Source organism: Oryzias melastigma, linkage group LG3 (assembly GCF_002922805.2).
Source record: "Oryzias melastigma strain HK-1 linkage group LG3, ASM292280v2, whole genome shotgun sequence".
Classification (NCBI taxonomy): Eukaryota; Metazoa; Chordata; class Actinopteri; order Beloniformes; family Adrianichthyidae; genus Oryzias; species Oryzias melastigma.
The window spans coordinates 29,999,351-30,021,023 of NC_050514.1; the positions used below are offsets into that span (position 1 = coordinate 29,999,351).

A 21,673-nucleotide genomic window follows, 5' to 3' on the forward strand; every position below is an offset into this window, starting at 1 on the left:
AAAAATTTGCAGAATCTTTTAGAATTTCTAGACTACGTTTCACATTTCAGACTGATTATTTGCAGAAACAGTCTGAGTGAATCTGTTGCTTTTAAAAACTAACAAACAAAATCAAAATCATGTATAACCAATATATCTATATAACCCAGCCCTCCTCATCTGTGCAACATGAACCCGCTCACCTTATCCATGTGGAATATGAGGTCCAGCTCACAAACATTTTCAAAGCATTTATCCAACGTTTCCACAAACACCTACAAAACAGAAAAAACTCATCAAAGAAATACTTTGAGAACGCCATTCAAACAGACAACATTAAATATGATGTAACCATATTAAATGACTGTTGGTGTTTGTTATTTTTAAAGTACTTTCATTTGATTCTGTGCTTTCATTTTCATGTCCTAAAATAACAAAAGATAAAACAGACATTTCACATTTCCAAAAACTCTGGTCAGAGGAATCTGTGGCCAAAGAGCTTAATAATAATGAGCATTTACTCCAGAGTTGTACACAGACAGTGTTGTCATATATTTCCTTTCACAAGCATTTTTATGGAGCACTTCAAGGAAGCTGCAGCTGACCTGGATCAGGTCCAGAATGCCGAGTTCACTTTCAGACGAGTCCACACAGAACACAAAGTAGAGCGTGGCGTAGTGCCGGTAAATCAACTTGTAGTCGGAGCCTCCGATGAGACTAAAAACAGATTTGAAACACAAATCAAGTTAAAGAGATGCTAGACTTGAGTTAATCTGAGTGTTTTAAAGGAGGCCAAAACCATGAGATGAATAACTGGGTCAGTCTAATCAAAGCTGACATTTCTGTTCGTCTGACTCCATCTATTGGTCAAACCTGATTCCTGCAAAAACCCAGAGAAAACCCTAAAACTAAACCCTCTCCTCACAATGATCCCATACCAATAAAAGTGTTTTATTTGTTTGATTGTTTTCTCTACAGATCATAACTCAAGCAGAGGAAAGTTCTCCAACCTTCCCCCTTCCAAGAAGTTGCAAACGTTGTCATCTCTTTTTGACACCAAATGGAAAGTTTCCCGGATGATCTGCTGCTGCATGTCCTCCGTCTGCAAGAGAAGACGTCAATCAGACCCAACGCTCAGAGAATGCATTCAAGTCTCCTCTGTGAGTTTATCATCATTTAAGACACCAATCAGGATCATCAAACTCTGTGATCTGTAAATCTAAAACTCTATGTGGGATCAACTAAATGGATTAATAAAGCACATTTCACAAACAGAGGTAATTTACACGATCGATATATATATATATATATATATATATATATATATATATATTATCAATATGGGACTCGTGTACTACTTTATAAATCACAATATAACAGATCCACGAGCCTTATTTGTTTGTTCGAAAGTGTCAGATTTTTTAGCCTCAAACATTGATGTTCTGTCACCTGAGAACTTCCCGTTATCCCCTCTAAAAAGACGAGATTTCATTGAGACAGGATGTCCCGATTTAAGCATAAAAGGTCTTATTTCAAACGAGTCAAAGGCCACAATCCAAAATGTCTCTAACAGAGGAGACATGAAGGGATTGGATCTCAGGAGGTTTTTGCGTTGGATCCAAATGATGATTTTATGTTGATAACGGTGGCTGTTCAGTGGTTCAGTCGGTAATATTTTTGTTTACCTATTGTCACAAACCGAGTCTAGCAACGAATCTGAACCCTATCATTATCTATTTTTGTGTGTGATTTTTCTATTATGCTAAATAAAACTGAAGTTAGCGGGTAGAGGAAAACAAACAATGACAACAGTAGGAAAATGGTGATTCAATTGAAAATACAATAGTTAAAAAAATAAGTATTGTAGAAAACGTAACTGCGCACAAACTAACAGCATAAAATGGAGCAAACAGGAAAACATCGCAGATTTTAGCAGGGAAATCTTGATTTACTTACAAAATATTGATAGAATCGGATCAGCCGCGGCTTCCCGTGGTTGTTAAAAATCAAAATCGCTTTAATCATTTTAATTTTTTCGTGTTTACGATTCAAAAAGTTAAATATACAACAATTTGTATGATTAAATGCTGTTAGATTCCAGGCTAAGGAGCTAAATCCGCTCACTTCCGGTTATGTACCTTTATTTAGGAGTCGACCTTAAACACAGTCCCGCTAAGATTAGTTCCGGATCCGCTTCTGAATGATATATTTATTTTTAAATGTACTTTTCGACGGGAAATATGTTTGACTTTTAACCAACAAGACGACACTTTCATTGTTAAAATAACTGAACAAAAATATTTAGAAATAATAATTTTAATACACTGAAAAACGAATAAAAAAGCATAAAGGAAAGCAGAATGTAATACTTACAAAGAACAATTGATCATAGTATTGGATGCACTTTTATTGTATTTTCTCAAAACAAAAATAATTATTTTATTTTTGATAGTGATTGATATAAAATTAAAAAGTATTTACACTTATTTTTGATCTTAATACAAAATCCAAACATTGTCAAAGTGTTTATTTTTACATTCCTAAAGTTTAAAGACAATTACAGTCCTTAAAAATAAAATCAACTTGGAGAGAATTATATAATGACACTTTTTTTGTTTATTCAAGCTCATGTCCCAGTAATCAAGTGAAGTCGTTACCATCTCTTTTTTATTGGCTGCCAAGCACATGCTCCTATCCCCCCATCCACCACATTATATAATTTTTGCAGTCTTTGTGGCTAATGCACCGTCAACTGAGGCGCCATGTAATTACTGCTGCCTTTGTACCTTTGCAAGAGGCTTCACACTGCCGCGGAAACCCAGAGATGTGTGTCATCGAAGCTGTAATCTCAATTATCATTATACAAAAATGTCGATTGGACTAGAAAAGTTGAGTAAAAGACTTTTATGTAACTGTGCAACAACACATCAACAGGGGAATTGATAAAAAAAAATGTTTTTTTTTTCTTAGTAGGCTATTGAACTAATTTCTTGCTATAAATGAAATTATGAAAAGCCTTTTGGAGTACATTTTGTTGACAGAAAAGGTCCCTACTATTTGTGGCAATTATGATCAATTTAGGAAGTATTTTGTTGTAATACGAATAATGTCAAAAATCTAAGTAAACTTACAAAATATGACTTTTTGAAGCAGTTTTTAAAAATTAGATCTGCAATAAAACTAAAAGTTCTCTGCCTTTAAGAATCATGAAATTAAACATTTCTTTTTTTAAAAGGTAACTTTAGATATTTCAATGATGTTTAGTGTTACTGATCTCTCAGACATCAGCATTGTCATCATCTGTGCGTAACAGAAAATACCAACAAAACTTTTGCGAGTTTTACAGACGCGCTGTTGTTTATTCATTTATTTTTTCATGGATTGAATCCAGTTTAAACTTCTAATTAAATAGTTTTGTGATTTTATTTTTATAACTTCTGTTACTTTTAGGAAATTTTGTTGTAAAGAAGCATTTTGTAAATAAATGACAATAAAATGAATCAGAAGTGTTTTCTTTGAAGAGATCGTAGGTCACTGTGATCCAGCACAGAGTAGCTGTGAAAAAGTCATTGCATCTTTTAAATCCTAAATTATCTGCGACTAGCCAAACTTTAAGGAGGGCGGAGCCTAATTAATCTGCTACACACTGAGTCTGTCTGACAAAGTGAAGAATGCCAAAAGATCTATAAAAACTATAAAAAATGATAGCTATAATGCACATGTTAATGGGACGTAAACTTCCATGAGCAAATCTAGTTCTCAGTGTTGGATTGTGAGGATAGTCAACTTAGTTTGTCTTCATTTTTGTTTAGCCTTTGTGTGGATTGGCTGTGGCTCCGCCCATTCACCTGTGAATCCTGAGGAGCAGTTTCAGCTGCACTTTGCTGGTTGTCTGCTCTCTCTGCGTCGCCCCGTTTTCTGTTTGTGTGCTTCTGTTTATTGAGCTAATTTGCTTCCACCCACAAAGTGTGGTGAGTTTCTGTTAATAAATTGAGTTTATCTCTCTAGTTGCGGTTCTTTCCTGCACCTGGGTTAATTCCTAACTGTGACGTTTTAGTGGTTTAGCCTAACCCCCCATGAAACCATTTAATTTTGACTATCAAACAGAAAGATATTGGGTCTTATCTTCAAAAAATATATTTCCCAAAGCGTCAGATGTCATTTTTCTCTTGATTCTTTAAAACTAATAAAACTGAATTTACTGAAAATATAAAGAATTCACAAAATCATTCATGCAACTTATCAATACAGCTGAAAGCTGTACTGAAGATGAGGGATAAGCCCCTAATGTCGCTCATATTAACGATATTAAATCAGCACTTTGAATGCATCATTTCAGGAACACTCACTGGAGGAAAACTGGACTGAGAGGAGGCAGTGGAGGCAACAGGTTCTCACTTTGATGGAGATGAAACCAGAGGAATGAATGAAGCTGCAGAGGAGTTTGGTGTAAAATAAAAATCCAGAGTCAAGAAAAACATAAAGAAAACTCCTGGACTGATAAAAAGTTGGATTGTTTCTTTTTCTGTTCATATAAAAAAAAATTATATAAAATTGCAAGAACTGTGGATATTCCGAGTACTGTATTAATGTACAGTACATCATGTTCCTAACAAAAACTTCAAAATTCACCCCCTGATCATGTGACATAATGACAACAATGGCGGCTACAGTGCTGAAATGTGATCCATCTGAAAGGCAAATGTGGAGAAGCCTCCTCTGATTTAAAACCCTTTAGAAAAACTCAAATATGTATTGATAGTTATGTTTATTTTGAATTGATTTCCAATCAAAGTCATCTTATTTTTAAGGCATTTTGCTGTCGCCGGATCTTTGATTGAATATTTTCCTTTGGTTGATCCTGTTCAGGCGAGGCGTTTCCTGTTCTGATTTCACATCATCGATTCTGTGTGGGAGGTTTGTCATAATTGGTGCTGCAGAGCCACCCGGGTTGCTTCCTGTATATCATCCATTATTTTCCCCCTGAATTCCCTTCCTCCTGCATGAGCATGGTGGAAAACAAACAGACGCTCATTAGCATGTGTGACCCGCTGGTGGTGAACAGGCTTGTTTCCACATGAGTGCAGCGCGAGAATGGATTCCAGAGGGACAGTTGAGGTAGGTGGGCCTGCCGGCTGCCTTCATGAGGACTTTAATGGGGACCTAACAAATGCGAGTGGACAGGCACAACATTCTCTGGCACAGTGGGGTCATGTTGGTACAGTGAGCACTTGTTATGGGGTGACTCACTGTATTTGGACTCTTGGGTGGCCGTTGATATTCACCTCAATTTCTGATGTGCACATTTCTTTTCTGCTTCACCTCCGTGCTGTGTGCCAGGGCTGAGGTAATGTGTGGCGTTCTAATAATGCCTCTGTACTCGGCTCTGGGAAGTGATGAAAGCGCCCCGTAATTACAGGGATAATCAAAACTGTCAGGGGCTCCTCTGTGGACGCTTTTGTTTACCGTCTGCTTCTCTCACAGCATCACAGGCTGCCGGCTCCCCGCCTCCTCCGGCTGGGCTTCTAACCCCAAAGATCAATGCAGTGGTGGCAGCCTAAAAGTCTAAAATTGGACCGCTGACATCCGGATCCACTAACTAGAGACATTATGAGAACAGCTTAGTTAACATTTAAGTTACTCAAACTATGACTGAGGGATAGAACAGCTTCAATGGTCAGTTATAACAATTTTAATGTAGTTAATTCTTAACAAATAACTAATCTCCTGAGTTCTGGCTATGACATTAAAACACTGTTCCCTCATTTTAATATTTTGTGCACAAAAATTAACATTTTGGGAGACAAATTACTATTTTTTGCTCATATTAGTAATTTGAAGGCACAAATTAGTATTTTTTGATCACAAATTTGCATTTTTAAGAACTCACATTAGAATTGTATAAACTCAAATTAGTATTTTTGAAAGGTACAAATTGTTTTTTGTGGGAATAAAGTAGCTTTCATGCTCACAAATTAATATATACGTGGGCAAAAATAGTTTTTGAGGGCACAAATGAGTATTTTGTGGGCATAAATTGGTATATTTTAGGTGCAAGTTAGTATTTTGTGGGCACATATTACTAATTTGAAAGCACAAAGTAGTATTTTGTGGTCACAAATGTGTATTATGAGCATTCATATTAGAAATTTGGGAGCTGAAATTAGCTTTATGTGCTTATAAATTTGTATTTATGGGCACAAATTAGTTTTTGTGGGCACAAATTTGTATTTGTGGGCATAACTTGGTATATTTTAGGCACAAATTAGTTTTTTGTAGGCACCTATTAGTAATTTGAAGGCAAAAATTAGTATTTTGTGATCACAGATTTGCATTGTGATTAGCATATTAGAAATTTGTTAGCTGAAATTAGTACTTTTGAGAGGCACATATTGTTTTTTTAGGGAATAAAGTAGCTTATTGTGCTTACAAATGAGTATTTACAGGGACAAAATAGTTTTTGTGGGCACAAATTAGTTTTTAAGGGCACAAATTTGTATTTTGTAAGCAAAATTAATATTTGTGGCCACAAATCAGTATCTTGTGGGCACAAATTAGTATTTTGTTGGCATAAATTAGTTTTTTGTTGGCAGAGATCAGTATTGTCTAGGCACAAATAAATATTTTTTAGGCACCAACTAGTATTTTTGAGCACTCATTAGAATTTTGTGAGCTCAAAATGGTATTTTTGAGAGGCAAAATTTTGTATTTTGCTAGGATAAAGTAGCATTTAGTGGTTACAAATTAGTATTTGTGAGCACAAATAAGTTTTTTATCGGTATAAATTAGTATTTGTGGGTATAAATTATTTTTTTGTGGCCACAAATTTGTATTTTGTGTGAATAAAGCAGCCCTTTGTGGCATTGTGGTCACTGATTATTTCTTTTTGATCACTGATTAGCAATTTTTTTTGCACAAACCAGTTTGTTATTAACACTTTTCTTTTGTAGAAACACATTTGTGGTTTTGTGGTCATAAATTAGCATTTTATAGGCACACAGTGAAATATTTTTTGTCACAAATTAGTATTTTTTCAGCACAAATTATTATTTTGTGGTAACACCATAGACAGTCTAATACACAGTTCTTTTTATACAGTAAATGGGTCACACATATATTTTGTTGACATAAATGAGTACTTTATGGGCAAAAATTAGTGGTAAGAAGTGAAGATGCTAAAATACTCACTTGTGCACACAAAATACTCACTCATGGAGACAAATCCTTCATCTGAGGGAATACTTTATTAGTATTTTTTGAAAGTCGTGTCCGGGGTTCTGTACAATCAGAACCCGCTGAAATGAAGGACCAAATGATCCAAACCATTCAGTCAGAGGTCTGCAGTTCAGTCTAGCTGCCACGAGGTGGCAGCATTCAAGCATCTTTCACAATAAAATACTCAAACTCACAACTGGGAAGACTGTTAAAGATCTTAAAACTGTTGGGGAAAAAACTCATTTAGTAAATATATTATGAAGGTAAAGACTAAATTGCTCTTTTCAAATGCTATTTCACTATGTATATATGACATCTTGCTTTAATGTCAATAAAGGGTTATAAAATAAATGTATACAAAAATAAAATGCCATAAAACTACAATATATATTTCTATTTCTATTTATTTTATGTTTAGAGGAAAATCTCTTATGGTCCTTGGCTAGAAAGGAAAAATAATATCCTCAGGGTCACTGAGCATCAAAAGTGAGGCGGGAAAAACGCACAGAATGGCTTCTGTGTAGAACTCATCAGACGGGGTGGTTGGTGTAAACTCTGCTCCCACATCACCGCACTCCTGCAGACACACGGTTTTTTCGAAAGGGTGCATTCCGCTGCGCGTGTGAGCAGCAAAACAACCCCGATCCCGGACCTCCGTCCCGGCTTTCCCTCTCTCCGCTCCGTAAACGGAGCCTCCAAGGCAAGGTAGGAGTCGCGACATCTCACTCTGTCATGTATTTCTAATCTGGCGACGCACATTGTTTGGTTCATTCCAAAAAACCGTTCCGTTTATTTTATTTTTATTTTTTGCTAATATTTATGTGGCTATTGAATTTTCAGATATAACTCGTGTGACGTTATTAACATAGTGCACAATTCTCTGTGGAAACTGACTGGGAATCGTTCATTGTGTTCACCTATGTTCAAAGTAATTTTTTCCACTTTTAAAAAATCATATGCATACAATACAACAGCTGATGGTACACTGATCACCATGGCAACTCTTCCTCTATGGTGGGAAAACTGCAGCAGGAGCGACGCCCTCCCATTTCTCAGACGGGAGGGCGGAGCGAGAGTCCGAGGGAGTCATCTTTGCAAACAGAGACGATCTCTGCGCAACGGCGCCGTGTTTACGGTAGACTGCAGACAGTCCGCGCGGGTACCTGCGCGTTAATCTGCTAAACGAACTACCTGCGCAGCCATCAAACGACGGGAAAACCTTAGTTAACCCACGGACTCAATTCCACCTCGATTTTTCTTCATTTAGGAGGCGTATTGGCGCTCTCACGACAACACGGCGCGTGGATGATGACCGGCTGAGAAGAAGGAGGAGGAGGAGAAGGAGGCTGCGGTCTGAAACCAGATTTTACCCTGGATGTTCCTCCCAGACGCGATGCTCCTCGCACAACTAGGCTGCGTTTTAACGTAACATGTCACGGTGTTTCCAAATCCACCCCCCGTCTCCTCGTGCTTAAGGCGCGCGGCGGTCTGAGCCGCTTTTTGCCTCCCGAGGACCCTCCAGCAGCGGGACGCTGAAGGTTTTTTCTTTTTCTTTTTTTTTTTCTTCCACCAGATATGGAGCGTGAAGATGTGGATTATAGAGGATACCCCCGCTCCGCGCTAGTCGACACGCTCTCACCGCACACATCGGCGTGGCTGAGTCTGTGGCGGGGGAAAGGGGGGCTATGAGCAGCCGCCGCGTGTCCAGTGGGAGAAATCGGTGATTTTCGGAGCTCCCGTTGGGTTAGCTACCCCGCTATTAGCTGTTAGCATCATTAGCCGGCTAGCAGCTAAAAGGTGCTGACCGCAGATTAAAAAAAAAACGTTCCAACCGTCCCCCCCGGGCTTCGGCCCCCCTTCACCCCGGCACCAACTATTTATTTGCGGGATTTGAGCGGGATTTTGTGCTTCAGGAATGAGGCCTCCAGTGGAAACGAGGCACTTGACCTTGTTTTGGGGTCTGATGCTGGCTCTGTCGTCCTGCCTCCGGCCCGCCACCGCAAAGAGTAAGTAGTGCCTCTCCACACCACTGCATTCCGCTTCCCCGAGCCTCACAAACCAGCTAATTTAACAATTAAACCGGTTTTATTTTCGTTTTTAAGTGAAATTCTGTCATTTATTGTGTATAGTGTGTACAAATTTAAACCATGTGGTACAAAAATACACAAGGATGAGGAGTCTCCATCCTGTTTAAGAATGTATAGCGTTACTTTATTATAGTTCAAGAAAAAAAGTATTAAGGCGCGACTATACACGGGTAAGAATTAAAAATAAATAAATAAAAGTATGTAGTATTTTCAACATAACTTATTAATCTGTCAAAATAAATTATTTTGTAAAATTTCATTACAAATATTAAAGATACTTGGTATTAACTAGTTTAAACAAAAATTGCAAAATTTAGTAACTGTTTTTAAGTAAATATTAATATTATAGTGCAGTAAAAGTACTGTTAGGGTACAATTTCCTACAAATGTATAACTTAAATAGTAGGGGAAATAATATAAACAAATCAAAGTTTTCTAAATAGTAGTTATAAGTAAATATGACAGTTATAGTACAGTAAAAGTACTCTTAGGGGAAAATTTCTTACAAAATGTTGCTCAAATGTAAAACTTAAATATTGGGGGTAAAAGTTTGAACGAAAAAAAAGCTAAATTTAGTATCGGTTTTTAAGTAAACATAAATTTAGTGCAGTAAAAAGACTGTTTAGCTAGTATTTTCTCGAAATGTATAATGCTAAAATTTATAGTAAAATAAGGGGGAAAATAGTTTTTTAAATAAAAAAATATCTAAATGTTGTAGTGATTTAAAAGTAAATATTAATATTATATTGCAGTAAAAGTACTGTTAGGGTTCTATTTCCTCCAAATTAATGTTCAAATGTTTAACTTAACTAATGGGAAAAATAGTAAAAAAAAAAAACTAAAACGTAGCTACATGTAGCAGTTTTTTGGTAAATATTAATATTATGATGTTGTCAAATTATCGTTTGGGTAGTATTTCCTCCAAATATATGCTCAAATAATGGGAAAAATAGTTTGAACCAAAACATTTTTTACAATTAGCACAAATATTGTAGCAGTTTTTAGATAAATATTAATATGGTGCAGTAAAAGTACCGTTTGGGTAGTATTTCCTCCAAATATATGCTCAAATGTATGACTAAAATAATGGGCAAAATAGTTTGATTAAGTAAAAATCGAAATTAGCTAAACGTAGTTGCAGTTTTTAAGTAAATATTAATATTATGGTGCAGTAAAAGTACTGGTTGTGTAGTATTTCCTCCAAATGTATGATAAAATGTTTAACTAAGATAATGGGAACTAGTCTACTGGGTGAACTCTTAATCCTCTTCACTTTATTTTTGACATTAACATATTTTTATCTGAAAGATAAACGCTATAAAATCAGTGCATTGATAGCTTTATCCAATGTACATTTCCTTTAAAGGCTACTTCAGAGATTTATTTCAAAGATTGAAGTATTTTTCTCTTGAGTCACTGGTTGATGTGTTCAGAATCCACATAAATGTATAAAAATCCTGCTGAAAATGTAGGAGATGGCATGTAGTTGTAAGCAAATGAGAGTAAAACGATGGATTTCTGTCTTAAAAAATTTTAAACATATATATAAAAAAAGAAAAAATCTGTGAGATTTGGATGTTTTTGTGTTTTAAACAGAAGCTTTGAAATGTCTTGGTTTGCTCAATGGCCTCCCTGTACTTTAGTCACAGAGAATCTCCTCCTTTACTCAGCTTTTGGACAAACTGCCTTCTGGCTAACTTGCTTGTCTTCAGGTTGCAAGGAAACAGAAACAGAAACCTCTAACCAGAGAAAAACTCCTTCAACTCCTCTTGTTACTCTCAGCTCTACCTGTTAAAATCCTCAGAGAAATGTGAGAAGCATCAGGTTGTGCCGTAAAAACTGCAGCCTGAGTTGCCCTGCAACCCTTCAGATTAGGTGAATTTGAAGCTCCTTTCTCCATTCAGTCATTTGTTTAATGTGTTGCCTCCTGAAATGTTTCCAGCTAAACTGTAAATTGGGCTTCCTGATTCATCCCATTCACGGTGACATGCAGGGCAGGGAGGGAGGAGGGGGTTTACGGGGTTCAACCAGGGTCCGGGTTTTAAAATAGACCCAGCCACAAGGAAAACAGACTAAGTTCTGTTGATTGGGAAGAGTGAGGAGCTTGTGAACTGTGTGTTATGGGGTTTACTGTTAGCCCCGGTGGTCAGGGGACAAACCTGGAAGCGGCAGACACGTTCTCCCAGCGAAATCCTGCATTTCTTCTAACCTTGGAGTGGAGCTGTCTGAATGTTCCCTGTGTGGCTGCACTCTTAGCACGCCTGCTGGTTTACAGCACCAGCTGGAGCGAAAAGGCCTGGCAGGTTGGGGAAAGCCAGAATCGGCCCCGCTGCTTGTCAAACAACCAAACATGTTTTCCCCGTCATAAAAGTTTGCTTCTTTCTCACCTTTGGAAAAATATTTCTGAGCGTGTTTGCCCTTCGGGGCACTATAACACGAACAGGAGGGAGGTGAGGAGTAAACAGTCTGCTGGCTGTGGAGTGACGGTGGATGAAAGAGCCTAAAGGGCACCATGCTTCCTCTTTTATTGTCTCACAGAGCTTCTGGCAGATTTCCTGTGATTGTCTGTGGACAGTCTGGGTTTCTGCAGACAGCTCCCAAAAGGTTATCAAAAGCAAATATGATCTGGAAGCTCATCAGAACTGCAGAGATAAATCTGTGTGTTCAATGATTTGAAATCTCTCTGTGGAAGGAGGCGGAGAGGAAGTCGATAAACCGCCACGCCACCGGCGGAGTCTTGATATTGAGGGTTCATTCACGGCGCACTAACCAGGCCGTGCCATTAACGGTATGAACATCTGAAAGAGTGAATGGACTCTGAGAAGACCTCAGTTCCTCTCAACCGCGATCAGCTCCCACATAAGCTGCCCAGCCGGGAGGCCAACGAGGGTTTGTCAGTAGCGTCACCCACCACCAGGCAGGGGCTTAGCACAGTCCCAGCATGTTGGAATGTATTAGCAGGTATGCAGCTCGCTGCCTGCTGACACTGTGTGTTGACGAGTAGATTATAGACGCAAGCCCCATACCGGAACGCTATCGAGCCATGCCAAAGATCTGTCACAGGTGTAACCGTCTGCAGACCAGTGGAGAAACTTCTGAGTTTGTTTAGGTGCACGGAATGTCAATAAAATAATATATATTTATTTACTACAGAGTAGTAATTCTACTTTCAGCATTTGAGAGTTTTGAAGGTGAGAACATTTGCTGTGGTTCTAGCCCAGCTGAGTCCACTAGACTCCAAAAGAGGCAAATGCTCTATAAGGTCCCATAAACTGTCACACACCAAGGTGTGAAATTTATTCTCCGCACTTGGCCCATCCCCTGGTGAGCTGCAGATACAGCCGCGGTCGGGAACCATTTGGTGGTTCAATCCCTTAAATACCCATTTCAAAGAAAATCATCTCTTGTGTTTTTAACATGTTTTGGGGGCTTTTTTTCTCATAGTAGAAGACCTAAAGAGAAAAAGTTACTATTAAAACTGCATTTATGAGTATTTCTCAATTCAAATTTAGTTGCTAGAAAAATCTCAGACTTGTGACGCAGCTACTGGCCCGCTCATGCTTAGGTGTGCGAGACATTATGAGCGTTCAACATTCGTGCTGTAGCAAATTGCAATTCTGGCTCAAAACTGTATGACAAGATTGAATCAATATTACTTGTTATTTTTGCATTGCTAATGTTAGCTTGAGGCTATAAGCTCGCGTGTGAGCTCTCAGTGATGGGGAGAGGGGCGGGTTGCTCTGTTTCAACAGTCCCGCCCACAAACCAGAATTGTAATTCTAAAGGGTTACTGGTTGGAGTGGGAAGTCTTGATTTTTTTTCTTTTGTAAAATAGTTCCCAGTGGTCTTTTAATTATTATTATGCAGGATTTTAGCAAAAAAAAAAAAAAAAAACTTGTGTTGTTTTTAAGAGGTATTTTCTGCAGAGCTGCAGGAGATCATTAGAACTTTGCCTCTGGATTGTGGGAAGGACTCTTGGCTTGGAATTTAACCTTGCTAATTTCCCAGCATGCCTTTGTTCACACTCTCTCCCGCTAGCTTATAGCACCTCACAAACCAAAGCTAACATTACTGTAGCAAATAAACAACATGCAGCTGCACAGCTTTGAGGCAGATACCAGCTCAGACGAGGAAAATCTATAATCTCTTTGTCTGCAAATGGAGGATTTAGAATTGAAACACAGAAAGATGATTTTGGCCCGAGCTTTTTCAAATATCTGGTTTTCATCCGCTCATGATCCAACGCCATTTGAATAGAGAAATACTCAAACACAGTTTTAATCTTAAATTCTTTTATATATGTCCTCCACCATGAAAAAATGCTACAAGAAAATGTTAAAAACACCATTTTCATTGGAGTGTTTAATGCGAGTGTCAAGCAGGGAACCATTGGGTTCTATTTTTAGTCTTTGGTATAACTTGGCCTGGATTTGAACACACAACTTTCCAGTCTTATAGCGGTGACACCTAAATAACACATGCTCTTTGATACACCGCAACTCTTCAACTGTTTACGCAATCAGGACGAATCAGCTGATTGTGGCGCGGGAAAAAAACAGCTTCACATATCGAGTTTGCGCCAATATTCAACAGATTACTGACGAAATATTGCAAATGCTGCATTTCTCTGCGCGACAGAATCAGTTGATTTATGTTGAAGAGTTACTGTCAAAAAATGTAAACACTGGAGCTTAAGTGCTGGTGTTTTTAGGGGTTTTATAGAAAACATCTTTGTTTTCCTGATATGAATAATATGATTTTTTTTTGTATAAAATTTATTATGGACACTTTTAAAAAGATACTTGACAGAGAAACTGGGAAGTCAAAATTACTAATGAGGTTTTAAGAAAATTTTCTGAAAATCTTCGCATTTTGTGATGTAAATGGGTTAGAATTCCAATTAACTGCATCTTTTAAGAATTTTTTTACTCTACGAAACTACAAATCAAAACTTTTTTACATCATTGGCACTGAGCTAATATAAAAAATATACAATACCTAATAAATAAAAGTATCTATTTTAACATTTTATTTCATCTTGTGTTATTCCAAATGTCATGATACTTAGCATAAACTATTTAAGGCTCTTTAAACCCTGAAATAAGAACTTCTACCAGCATTAAAGTTAAAAGAAGCTTCAAAATGACTAAAGGTCTACATTTGACCCAGTTTTGTTTTCTTTAAAAGATTGAAAATAAAAGTTCTGTTGCCATTACTGTCCTGAACTGAATCGTTGGGGTTTTGCAGGAACCACTTGCTAAGCGGTGCTACTCATAAACTGTGAACCGGGTAATCTCCGGGTAAAGCTGGCTGCTCGTTAAAAGCCTTTTCTCACACATGATCTTCAGATAATGTCCGCATAATCGGGTCATTGTGCGGAGGTGCCTGTTCACACATGTACCAGGCAGCAGGAAGTTGTTCTCTCTACTGAAAACATGTCAGTCATGTTGTGATGGGGGGGCACGGAAAGCAGGATGTGATTTGTGTGAGGGGATGAAAAGTTGCAGGAGTTGTATTGCTCTGAAAATTACAAGTCAGTGGTGAAAGCTTTTGCACAGTTCTGGGAGAAATACGCTGAAGGAACCAGAAAATTGGACCATTAGTGTTGAATTGTAATGCTTTTATTCTGAAGAAAATCCGTGACTTTTTTATTTTGAAAGCAGCTTCAACAATTCTGTTGTTTTGTTCCTCTGACTTTACTGTCAGTGAATGTGATAATGACCCTATCCAATAAAATGGGCTAAAGTTTCAAATATTGTTTTTTTTTTAATTTAACAACCGGTAGGATATGTTTAAAGTGATATAGGGTTCACTTTTAAAAATGTCACAAGAAAGAAAGGCTTCGTGCATGAGGTGGAACAACTGGACCAAAACGGCCACTGTGGCCGGGTGTTACGTGATGTAGACGGAGTAGGAATGAAGCTAGTGATGAGGTGCAGACAAACATGGGGCAACGATGAGACGCAACAACTCATTAAAATGTGGTCAGATGAATGCAGGCTTGTTGCTTCTCACTTTTCCTGACAATCTACATATTATATATACTTGTCAGCGTAGCTTCTTAGCCGTCCTCAAAGGGTATGTTGGAAAACATGCAGGAGTGCGACCCTCGAGGTCTGGACTTAATTGAATGGACTTGGTCTGAGCTAACAGACTTTTCTGGTCATAAAAACTAGATCTATTTATTAGTTATTCCTGTTATTTGACCCACCTGTGTGAAGTCTATCGAGGCAAAAGATAGCTTCCATCTGGATGAAAACTGGAGTTGCAGATGTAGACCAGTTCAGAAAACCTGTGCAGGTATATTCTTTAAGACTTTGAAATTTATTGAGTATCCCTTGTGCTATCCTAGGTAGTGGTGCCACGAACAATTATTGCAATAGTCGACTAATCACCGATTATTTTTTTCCAATTAGTCGACTAATCGGGTCATGCGCAAACTGGATGTAAAACACACATCTTAACCATCATTGACTTTAAACTAACTAAAGACTAGATGTATAGCATTACCTGCAATAACGGTAGTGTGAATGCTGTAAGCTGAATTTGGTCTCAGATGATTCTAATGCTGATAGCTGAGGATGCTGAAATTGATAGCTAAAAACGTTGAAGCTGATAGCTGAAAACGCTGAATAGCCTGCTAAAATATTAGTTAAATGCCAAACAGCTAGCATGCAGCTGAAATAACAAAACAGATCAGAAAAAAAAAACATAACAAAACCACACTTCCTGGTTTGATTAAATAATTCATCATAAATGTTGATGCTTCATTATCTCAACGATCTTCGTAAAAGTAACCTTCTACAGTCTGGTACATGGTCGTACATGGATCGAGTCTTCAACAAGTTGAGGTATCAGAATGGAGCAGAGCTGGGAGCTTATGGCCTTCTCAGTGTATCTTCTACATCACAAATAAGTTCTTTTTCAAACAGCATTTTTTCGTGATTCACAACTATTTGAATGAAGAAATAGTCAGAAATGTAGTTTTAAGCATAATTTTCCTAATACATGTCCTCCATCATCCCTCCATCATCATAAAAATGCCACAAGAGCATGTTAGAAACACCAGAGCCTAGAAGTAATTCCTAGAAGATAAATGCTTGCATTCCAAGAAAACCTGTTTTTAGTAAAATGAATAAGAACTTGGATGTTCTCATTATTTATTGATTTATAAGTTCCGTTTTTATTCAGTAATTCTGAAATGCCAACACCGAAGAGTAAAGCTGGCATTTAACAGCTGGGAATCCATCTTGGTTCCTCTGCTGCTTCGTTTTTGCAGCGTGGAGCTTTCTAGGTCAGTTTCAGTGTGATAGTGTGACAACCTGTGAGCAGGTTGGTGTGAGTTTTCCATGACTCAGTGCCCTCAGGCTGGTGGAGTCTGCGTCTTCCTCGCAGTGATCTGCGATAACGGCCTCTATGTGCCCGTGGCTTTAGGCTGCGCTTTGTTTAGAGCACCGCAACCAGGTGGGAGAAGAAGCTCCAAAGGTAAACACTCCTACTATCATCAGCAGTCTTTTCCAGCTTGCCTCAAACTTTTCCACATGCAGGTATGCATTATTATGAAGAGGCCATATAGCATGAAGCACTTATTTTTTTTTCTTTAAAGGCTGCTCTGCTTAACAGAATGTCTTTGTTTCATTGAATCAAAGTCTTGCTATATTGAGCAAATAACTTCTCAAGAGCTTTAAGTAAAAGCAAAGTGGAACAATTCCACTCTTTACTGAACATAAAAGCTAATAAATACATGTTTTTGCAATTTGTTTGCATGAAAGAGCAGGGAAGTGTCTTTGTTGTGTAGCCTTTGATCTGAAGCCAAGACATTTCACTTCTGCTCAGGGCGAATTCTTCAGTCCACCAGAACATAGAGTAATTCATGTGAACACTTCCTGTGTGTGCTTACGTGTGTTTGTGTGTGAGGGCTAGACTTTGCTCTCCTGTTTTGTTTTTTACCTCGTTTTCTTTCCTGTTTGTTAAAGTTTGAGCATTGTCACCGAACTTCCCCATCAGCTTAGTTGTTTTTATTTCAGCTTATGTCAAACTTAGACCTATGGTGTGTAGAAAACATCTGATACTGAATATGGATGAAGCGACAATGGAGTATTAGTGTACTACTGTATTACTGTATTAGTGAAATGATGACATTGTTAATGGCATACAGCGTTACATGGTTTCTCAAAAGGAGAAGTTCTAACAAAAATGTTCAGATCATTAACATTGTAAAAATTTTTCTGCCTCTCCTGGAGGGCAATTCAGTTTGGCCACTAGGTGGCGATCACACTTTTTTCAAGAACAATAGCAAATATTGGGTTTTAGACCACAAATGGTTACTTTAAAAAAATATTTCCTTAAAAGAGTTTGGTAAATTCATGTCTGTGAGTATATTAAGATGTTAATTTAGTCAGCAATATTACGTCGGCTAAGGGTTAGTGTTAGTCGTCCTATGGGAAATTCCATTAAGTATTAGCATCAAGCTAGCAGATTTTAGCTTTTATGAAACAATTATTGATCTATTAAGCTTAAATTGATTTTATCAACCCAGCTCTATATACCTATATGAGGAATAAAGAAAGATGAGTGAGGAAAGTGTGAGGATGTATAATTGTTTAGCAGGTAAGGTAGTGAGACTTATGCTGAGAGTAAAATTTAGAATAAAACTGAATTAGAATGGTCCCTTCCTATAACGGGGTTCATCTTTCGCAATTTCACTGATTGGCTGTAGACCTTGTCAATCAATCTCCTTCATGCAACTAACTAATTAAAATCGTAAAAATTACTATTTTCCAAACTTCACCAATCACGGGTATTTTTAGAACTTGACTCCAGTTATAAGCAAGGGAATACTTCACTGGTACACCTGTAGATTCCATACTGGGGTCCCTTGCTTTATCGTCATTTGTCGTCTCACTCTTTCACAATTATTTTTCCAGTTTAATTTGGAATGCTTTTTGTTGCTTTTAAAGTTTATTGTATTCAGGGTCCTGATTGGCTTTAGACCACTGTCAATCAATCTTTTCTGTGCCATCTACAGTTGAGGTGACACCTTCATCTTGCCAAATTTACATCAATCTTTGATTGCAATCAGATCTTTGTTGTTATTTTATAATTCTGTACTTAGTTTTCTGCAAAAGTTTGAAGTTTGATAGTGGAAAAACAAGAGAGAAAAAAGTTCATGTCCACCCATGAAAAATGTATAAAATGTGTAGTGAGGAGTGTACAGTCTCACGTAATTATAAAAAATAAAGCTGATTGCTTTGCAGATTTTGCACATCGCAGGTTTGGAATGAAACTCCAGTGATAAATGGGGGAATACTGTATTAGAAAAATGCTGTTATTTTAAAAAAAATAGCCAAGTTGGGTTTTATTTTAAAATTATGAGCTTGAAGTGTGGGACCTCAGCTTTTGTATGATAGGTCTAACATTAGCACTGATACAGCCGTGCCCTGATGTCCTTTAAAATCTGCTTAATTTCTTCTCAATAAGCCTAATTGTTGATCTGCCGGCTTTCTTAAGAACTTTAAAAAGGTCTGTACTTCACTAAAAGTCTTAGATTAAAAGCATTTTTATGTAAACATTTTATCTTTGCTTCTTTAATCACCCCTTATATATTTCATAAATTTGCTTTTGGTTGTTAATGAGAACCTGGTGTCTTCAGAGATCCACCAGTAATGCATCAGATTGGAGTTTCATCCAGAAGAGCGGGGCTTCCATAGAACTTCTAAAGCACATATATCATTCGTTTTCTGCTTTGTTGATGCATTTTTTATGCATGATGTTTTGCGTCTCCTTTTGATGTTGTTTTCTGAAAGCTCAGTTAACTCTTAGAGCAGAACTCAACACTTTGGGCTTTTAAGGTAGACGTGAGCAAGAAAAGCAGAACAATCAAACCTTTATTGCTCTCTTAACCTGAGTTCAAATCAAAGCTGAGTCAAGTGTTTATTCTGTGTTATGTTGGCTTTGAAAACCAGAACTAGAAGGCAAACATGTTCTGGCAATAAAAGCACAGGTCAAGTGCAGTGTCAATATTTAAAGCTTTTTATTGAACAAACCTCTCGTGAACCAAAGGTTTTGATATCTTGGAGAATTGGAAACACTTTCTATAGCTAATATAAGCTAAGGAGAGTGTCTATTGGAAACTAAATGACAATCAATCACAGATCAAAGAATAAGTTGTTGTTTTTGTCTTTGCAGTTTGTGGGCCCAGCATCGATATTGGCAATGACATCAACGAATTCAGGCTTTTGGAGAACTGCACAGTGGTGGAGGGCTACCTGCAGATCCTCCTTATTGGCGACAAAAATAACAATGCCAACCAGGAAGTCTTCCGCTCCCTCAGTTTCCCCAAGCTGACCATGATCACCGATTACCTGCTGCTATTCCGAGTGTCCGGCCTGGACAGCCTGAGCACGCTGTTTCCCAACCTCACCGTCATCCGGGGTCGAAATCTCTTCTACAACTACGCCCTGGTGATCTTTGAGATGACCAGCCTGAAGGACATTGGGCTGTACAACCTGAGGAACATCACACGCGGGGCCATCCGGATCGAGAAGAACCCGGAGCTCTGCTACCTTGACTCCATAGACTGGTCTTCCATCATGGATGCGGAGTTCAACAATTACATCGCTGGGAACAAGCAGTCCAAGGAATGCAGCGACGTTTGCCTGGGCGTCACGGAGAACAACCCTCTTTGCAGAAAGGCGATGATCCGGAACAGCTACAGCTACCACTGCTGGAACTCCAATCAGTGTCAGAAGGGTAAGTAGACTCTCTCACCGTACACTGTTTATGGATGTTCAAGAAATACCTTTGTCCTGATTCACAAACACTTCCAATGAAATGTTAAATTGAGGGACTTTCCTTTTGCATCAAACCACCCGCAGGTGTAAGCTGTATCTTTGCTTATGTACGCATGAGTGGACTGTGGAATGTGACAGTTTCCCACTTTTATGTCTTTTTAACCCTTTAACGCCAAAACTTTAGCTCCAGCGTTGACAGTCTTTCAATAATTGTTTATGTAATTAACGTAACTCCAGTGGATTCTGAAGCGGAAAAAGTGCTTATATGCAACACTTTACATTAGTAAAGTGTTTTCACAATTAAATAAGCTGATTATGTCATGTTGAAAAGTGACTGCGCCGTTGTACAACACTCAACGTTAGCATTTAGGCCCATACCAGTCAGAATCGACTGCCTTATGTGGGTAAACCTGGCTCAGTGTCTAAGGGGTAAATACCAATGGGGACAATAACAAAAACTGGACACACTTTAAAAGGAACACAGTTTATTAAATAAAAGGAAATCCTGTGTCCTGAAATGAGACAACAAAAGTCAAATAATTAGTGCACTGGTCCAATCAAAAAGACAAACCAAAAAGGAATTGAAACCTTGGCCAAAAATAAAATAAGTCAGGGAGACTGCTGACCCAGTCATGTCAACCAGCTCTCTCCTAAGGGCTGCCTAACCAACATCTACCTAAAGAAAACAAATAAACAAAGCCTGCAAATCAAGACTACCAAGGTCCAACCCCAAACTAAAATAACAAAACTCAACAGTGTAAGACGACTGAGGAAGAAAAAAACAAAACATACCAGCACAACTCAAAGCAAAAACTAAATGCTACACAGCTTGCTGCTCTGCTCTCTGCCTGCCATGGTGAGGTCTCATCTGTCTTAAGTGTCCAGCAAGTGCCAATTAAGACACATTGGCCACACCTGCCAGGTGAGCAGGAGGACTGGACGGAAAAAGGTGCAGCAGTAGCAGCAGGACGTAACAACGATAAACAGCTGAATTGTTGCGTTATGTCAAAGAGTGAGTGTTATTTAGATTTTTTTATCATGAAAATTGTATTATATTGAAAGTAGTAAAATTAAAGGACTGTACTGCAGACACTCCTCCTGTTTTTGTTCCTTTTGGACAGGAGTGACAGAGCGTAACGGCTTGATAAGCAGCTGTAGCGTCTACCTGTTGACTCAGGAGACTCAAAGTTAAGACGGTCTCTGCGGATTTAGTGTCTTTAGCTCATGAAACCAAACCAAAGACGGAGATTCAGACTGTTGCTTTTCTATGTGAACATATGTTGTTGTTTACTAAAACAGAAAGTATGATAAAGAACATTGAGTTCACATTGATGACGTGTTTGTGTGTGTTGTTTCTGCGGTTGCTGGTGCCACGCTGCGGACTCAGCATGTTGACGGCTTCTGTAACGTTGTGCACACAGACGGTCTGCATCCTTAAACTTGGTTGGAGAAAGCTTGTTGTGTATTTGTGTACATGTGGAAACAGATGAAACACATGGATGCAACGACAGGCGAGTGCGCTCCCAACCATACTGTATGTATGTATGCTTTTATGTCTTTGGTATCAATTTGAGCAAAGTTCCTGAAGCAGAACGCTTT

General features: G+C 38.2%; 2 protein-coding genes and 1 long non-coding RNA gene across 3 annotated transcripts in view; 2 read left to right on the forward strand and 1 right to left on the reverse strand.

Moving 5' to 3' along the window:
• ap3s2 (adaptor related protein complex 3 subunit sigma 2) overlaps positions 1-2,130 on the reverse strand; it is a 7,332-nt gene extending 5,202 nt beyond the window's left edge. Inside the window, exons 1-4 of the mRNA XM_024296375.2 lie at positions 1,936-2,130; positions 990-1,081; positions 585-696; positions 183-254 (exon numbers count right to left, since the gene is read on the reverse strand). Of these exons, the coding sequence (XP_024152143.1) occupies positions 183-254; positions 585-696; positions 990-1,081; positions 1,936-2,004 (345 nt within the window). The 5' untranslated portion in view covers positions 2,005-2,130. The remainder of the gene's footprint in view (positions 1-182; positions 255-584; positions 697-989; positions 1,082-1,935) is intronic.
• Positions 1-4,769, forward strand: part of LOC112161288 — a 20,192-nt gene extending 15,423 nt beyond the window's left edge. Inside the window, exons 2-3 of the long non-coding RNA XR_004947648.1 lie at positions 958-1,139; positions 4,319-4,769. This is a non-coding gene — a long non-coding RNA (uncharacterized LOC112161288). The remainder of the gene's footprint in view (positions 1-957; positions 1,140-4,318) is intronic.
• Positions 4,770-8,250: 3,481 nt separating this feature from the next.
• Positions 8,251-21,673, forward strand: part of igf1rb (insulin-like growth factor 1b receptor) — a 53,270-nt gene continuing 39,847 nt past the window's right edge. Inside the window, 2 exon segments of the mRNA XM_024295297.2 lie at positions 8,251-9,200; positions 19,470-20,033. Coding sequence (XP_024151065.1) covers positions 9,110-9,200; positions 19,470-20,033 — 655 coding nt within the window. The 5' untranslated portion in view covers positions 8,251-9,109.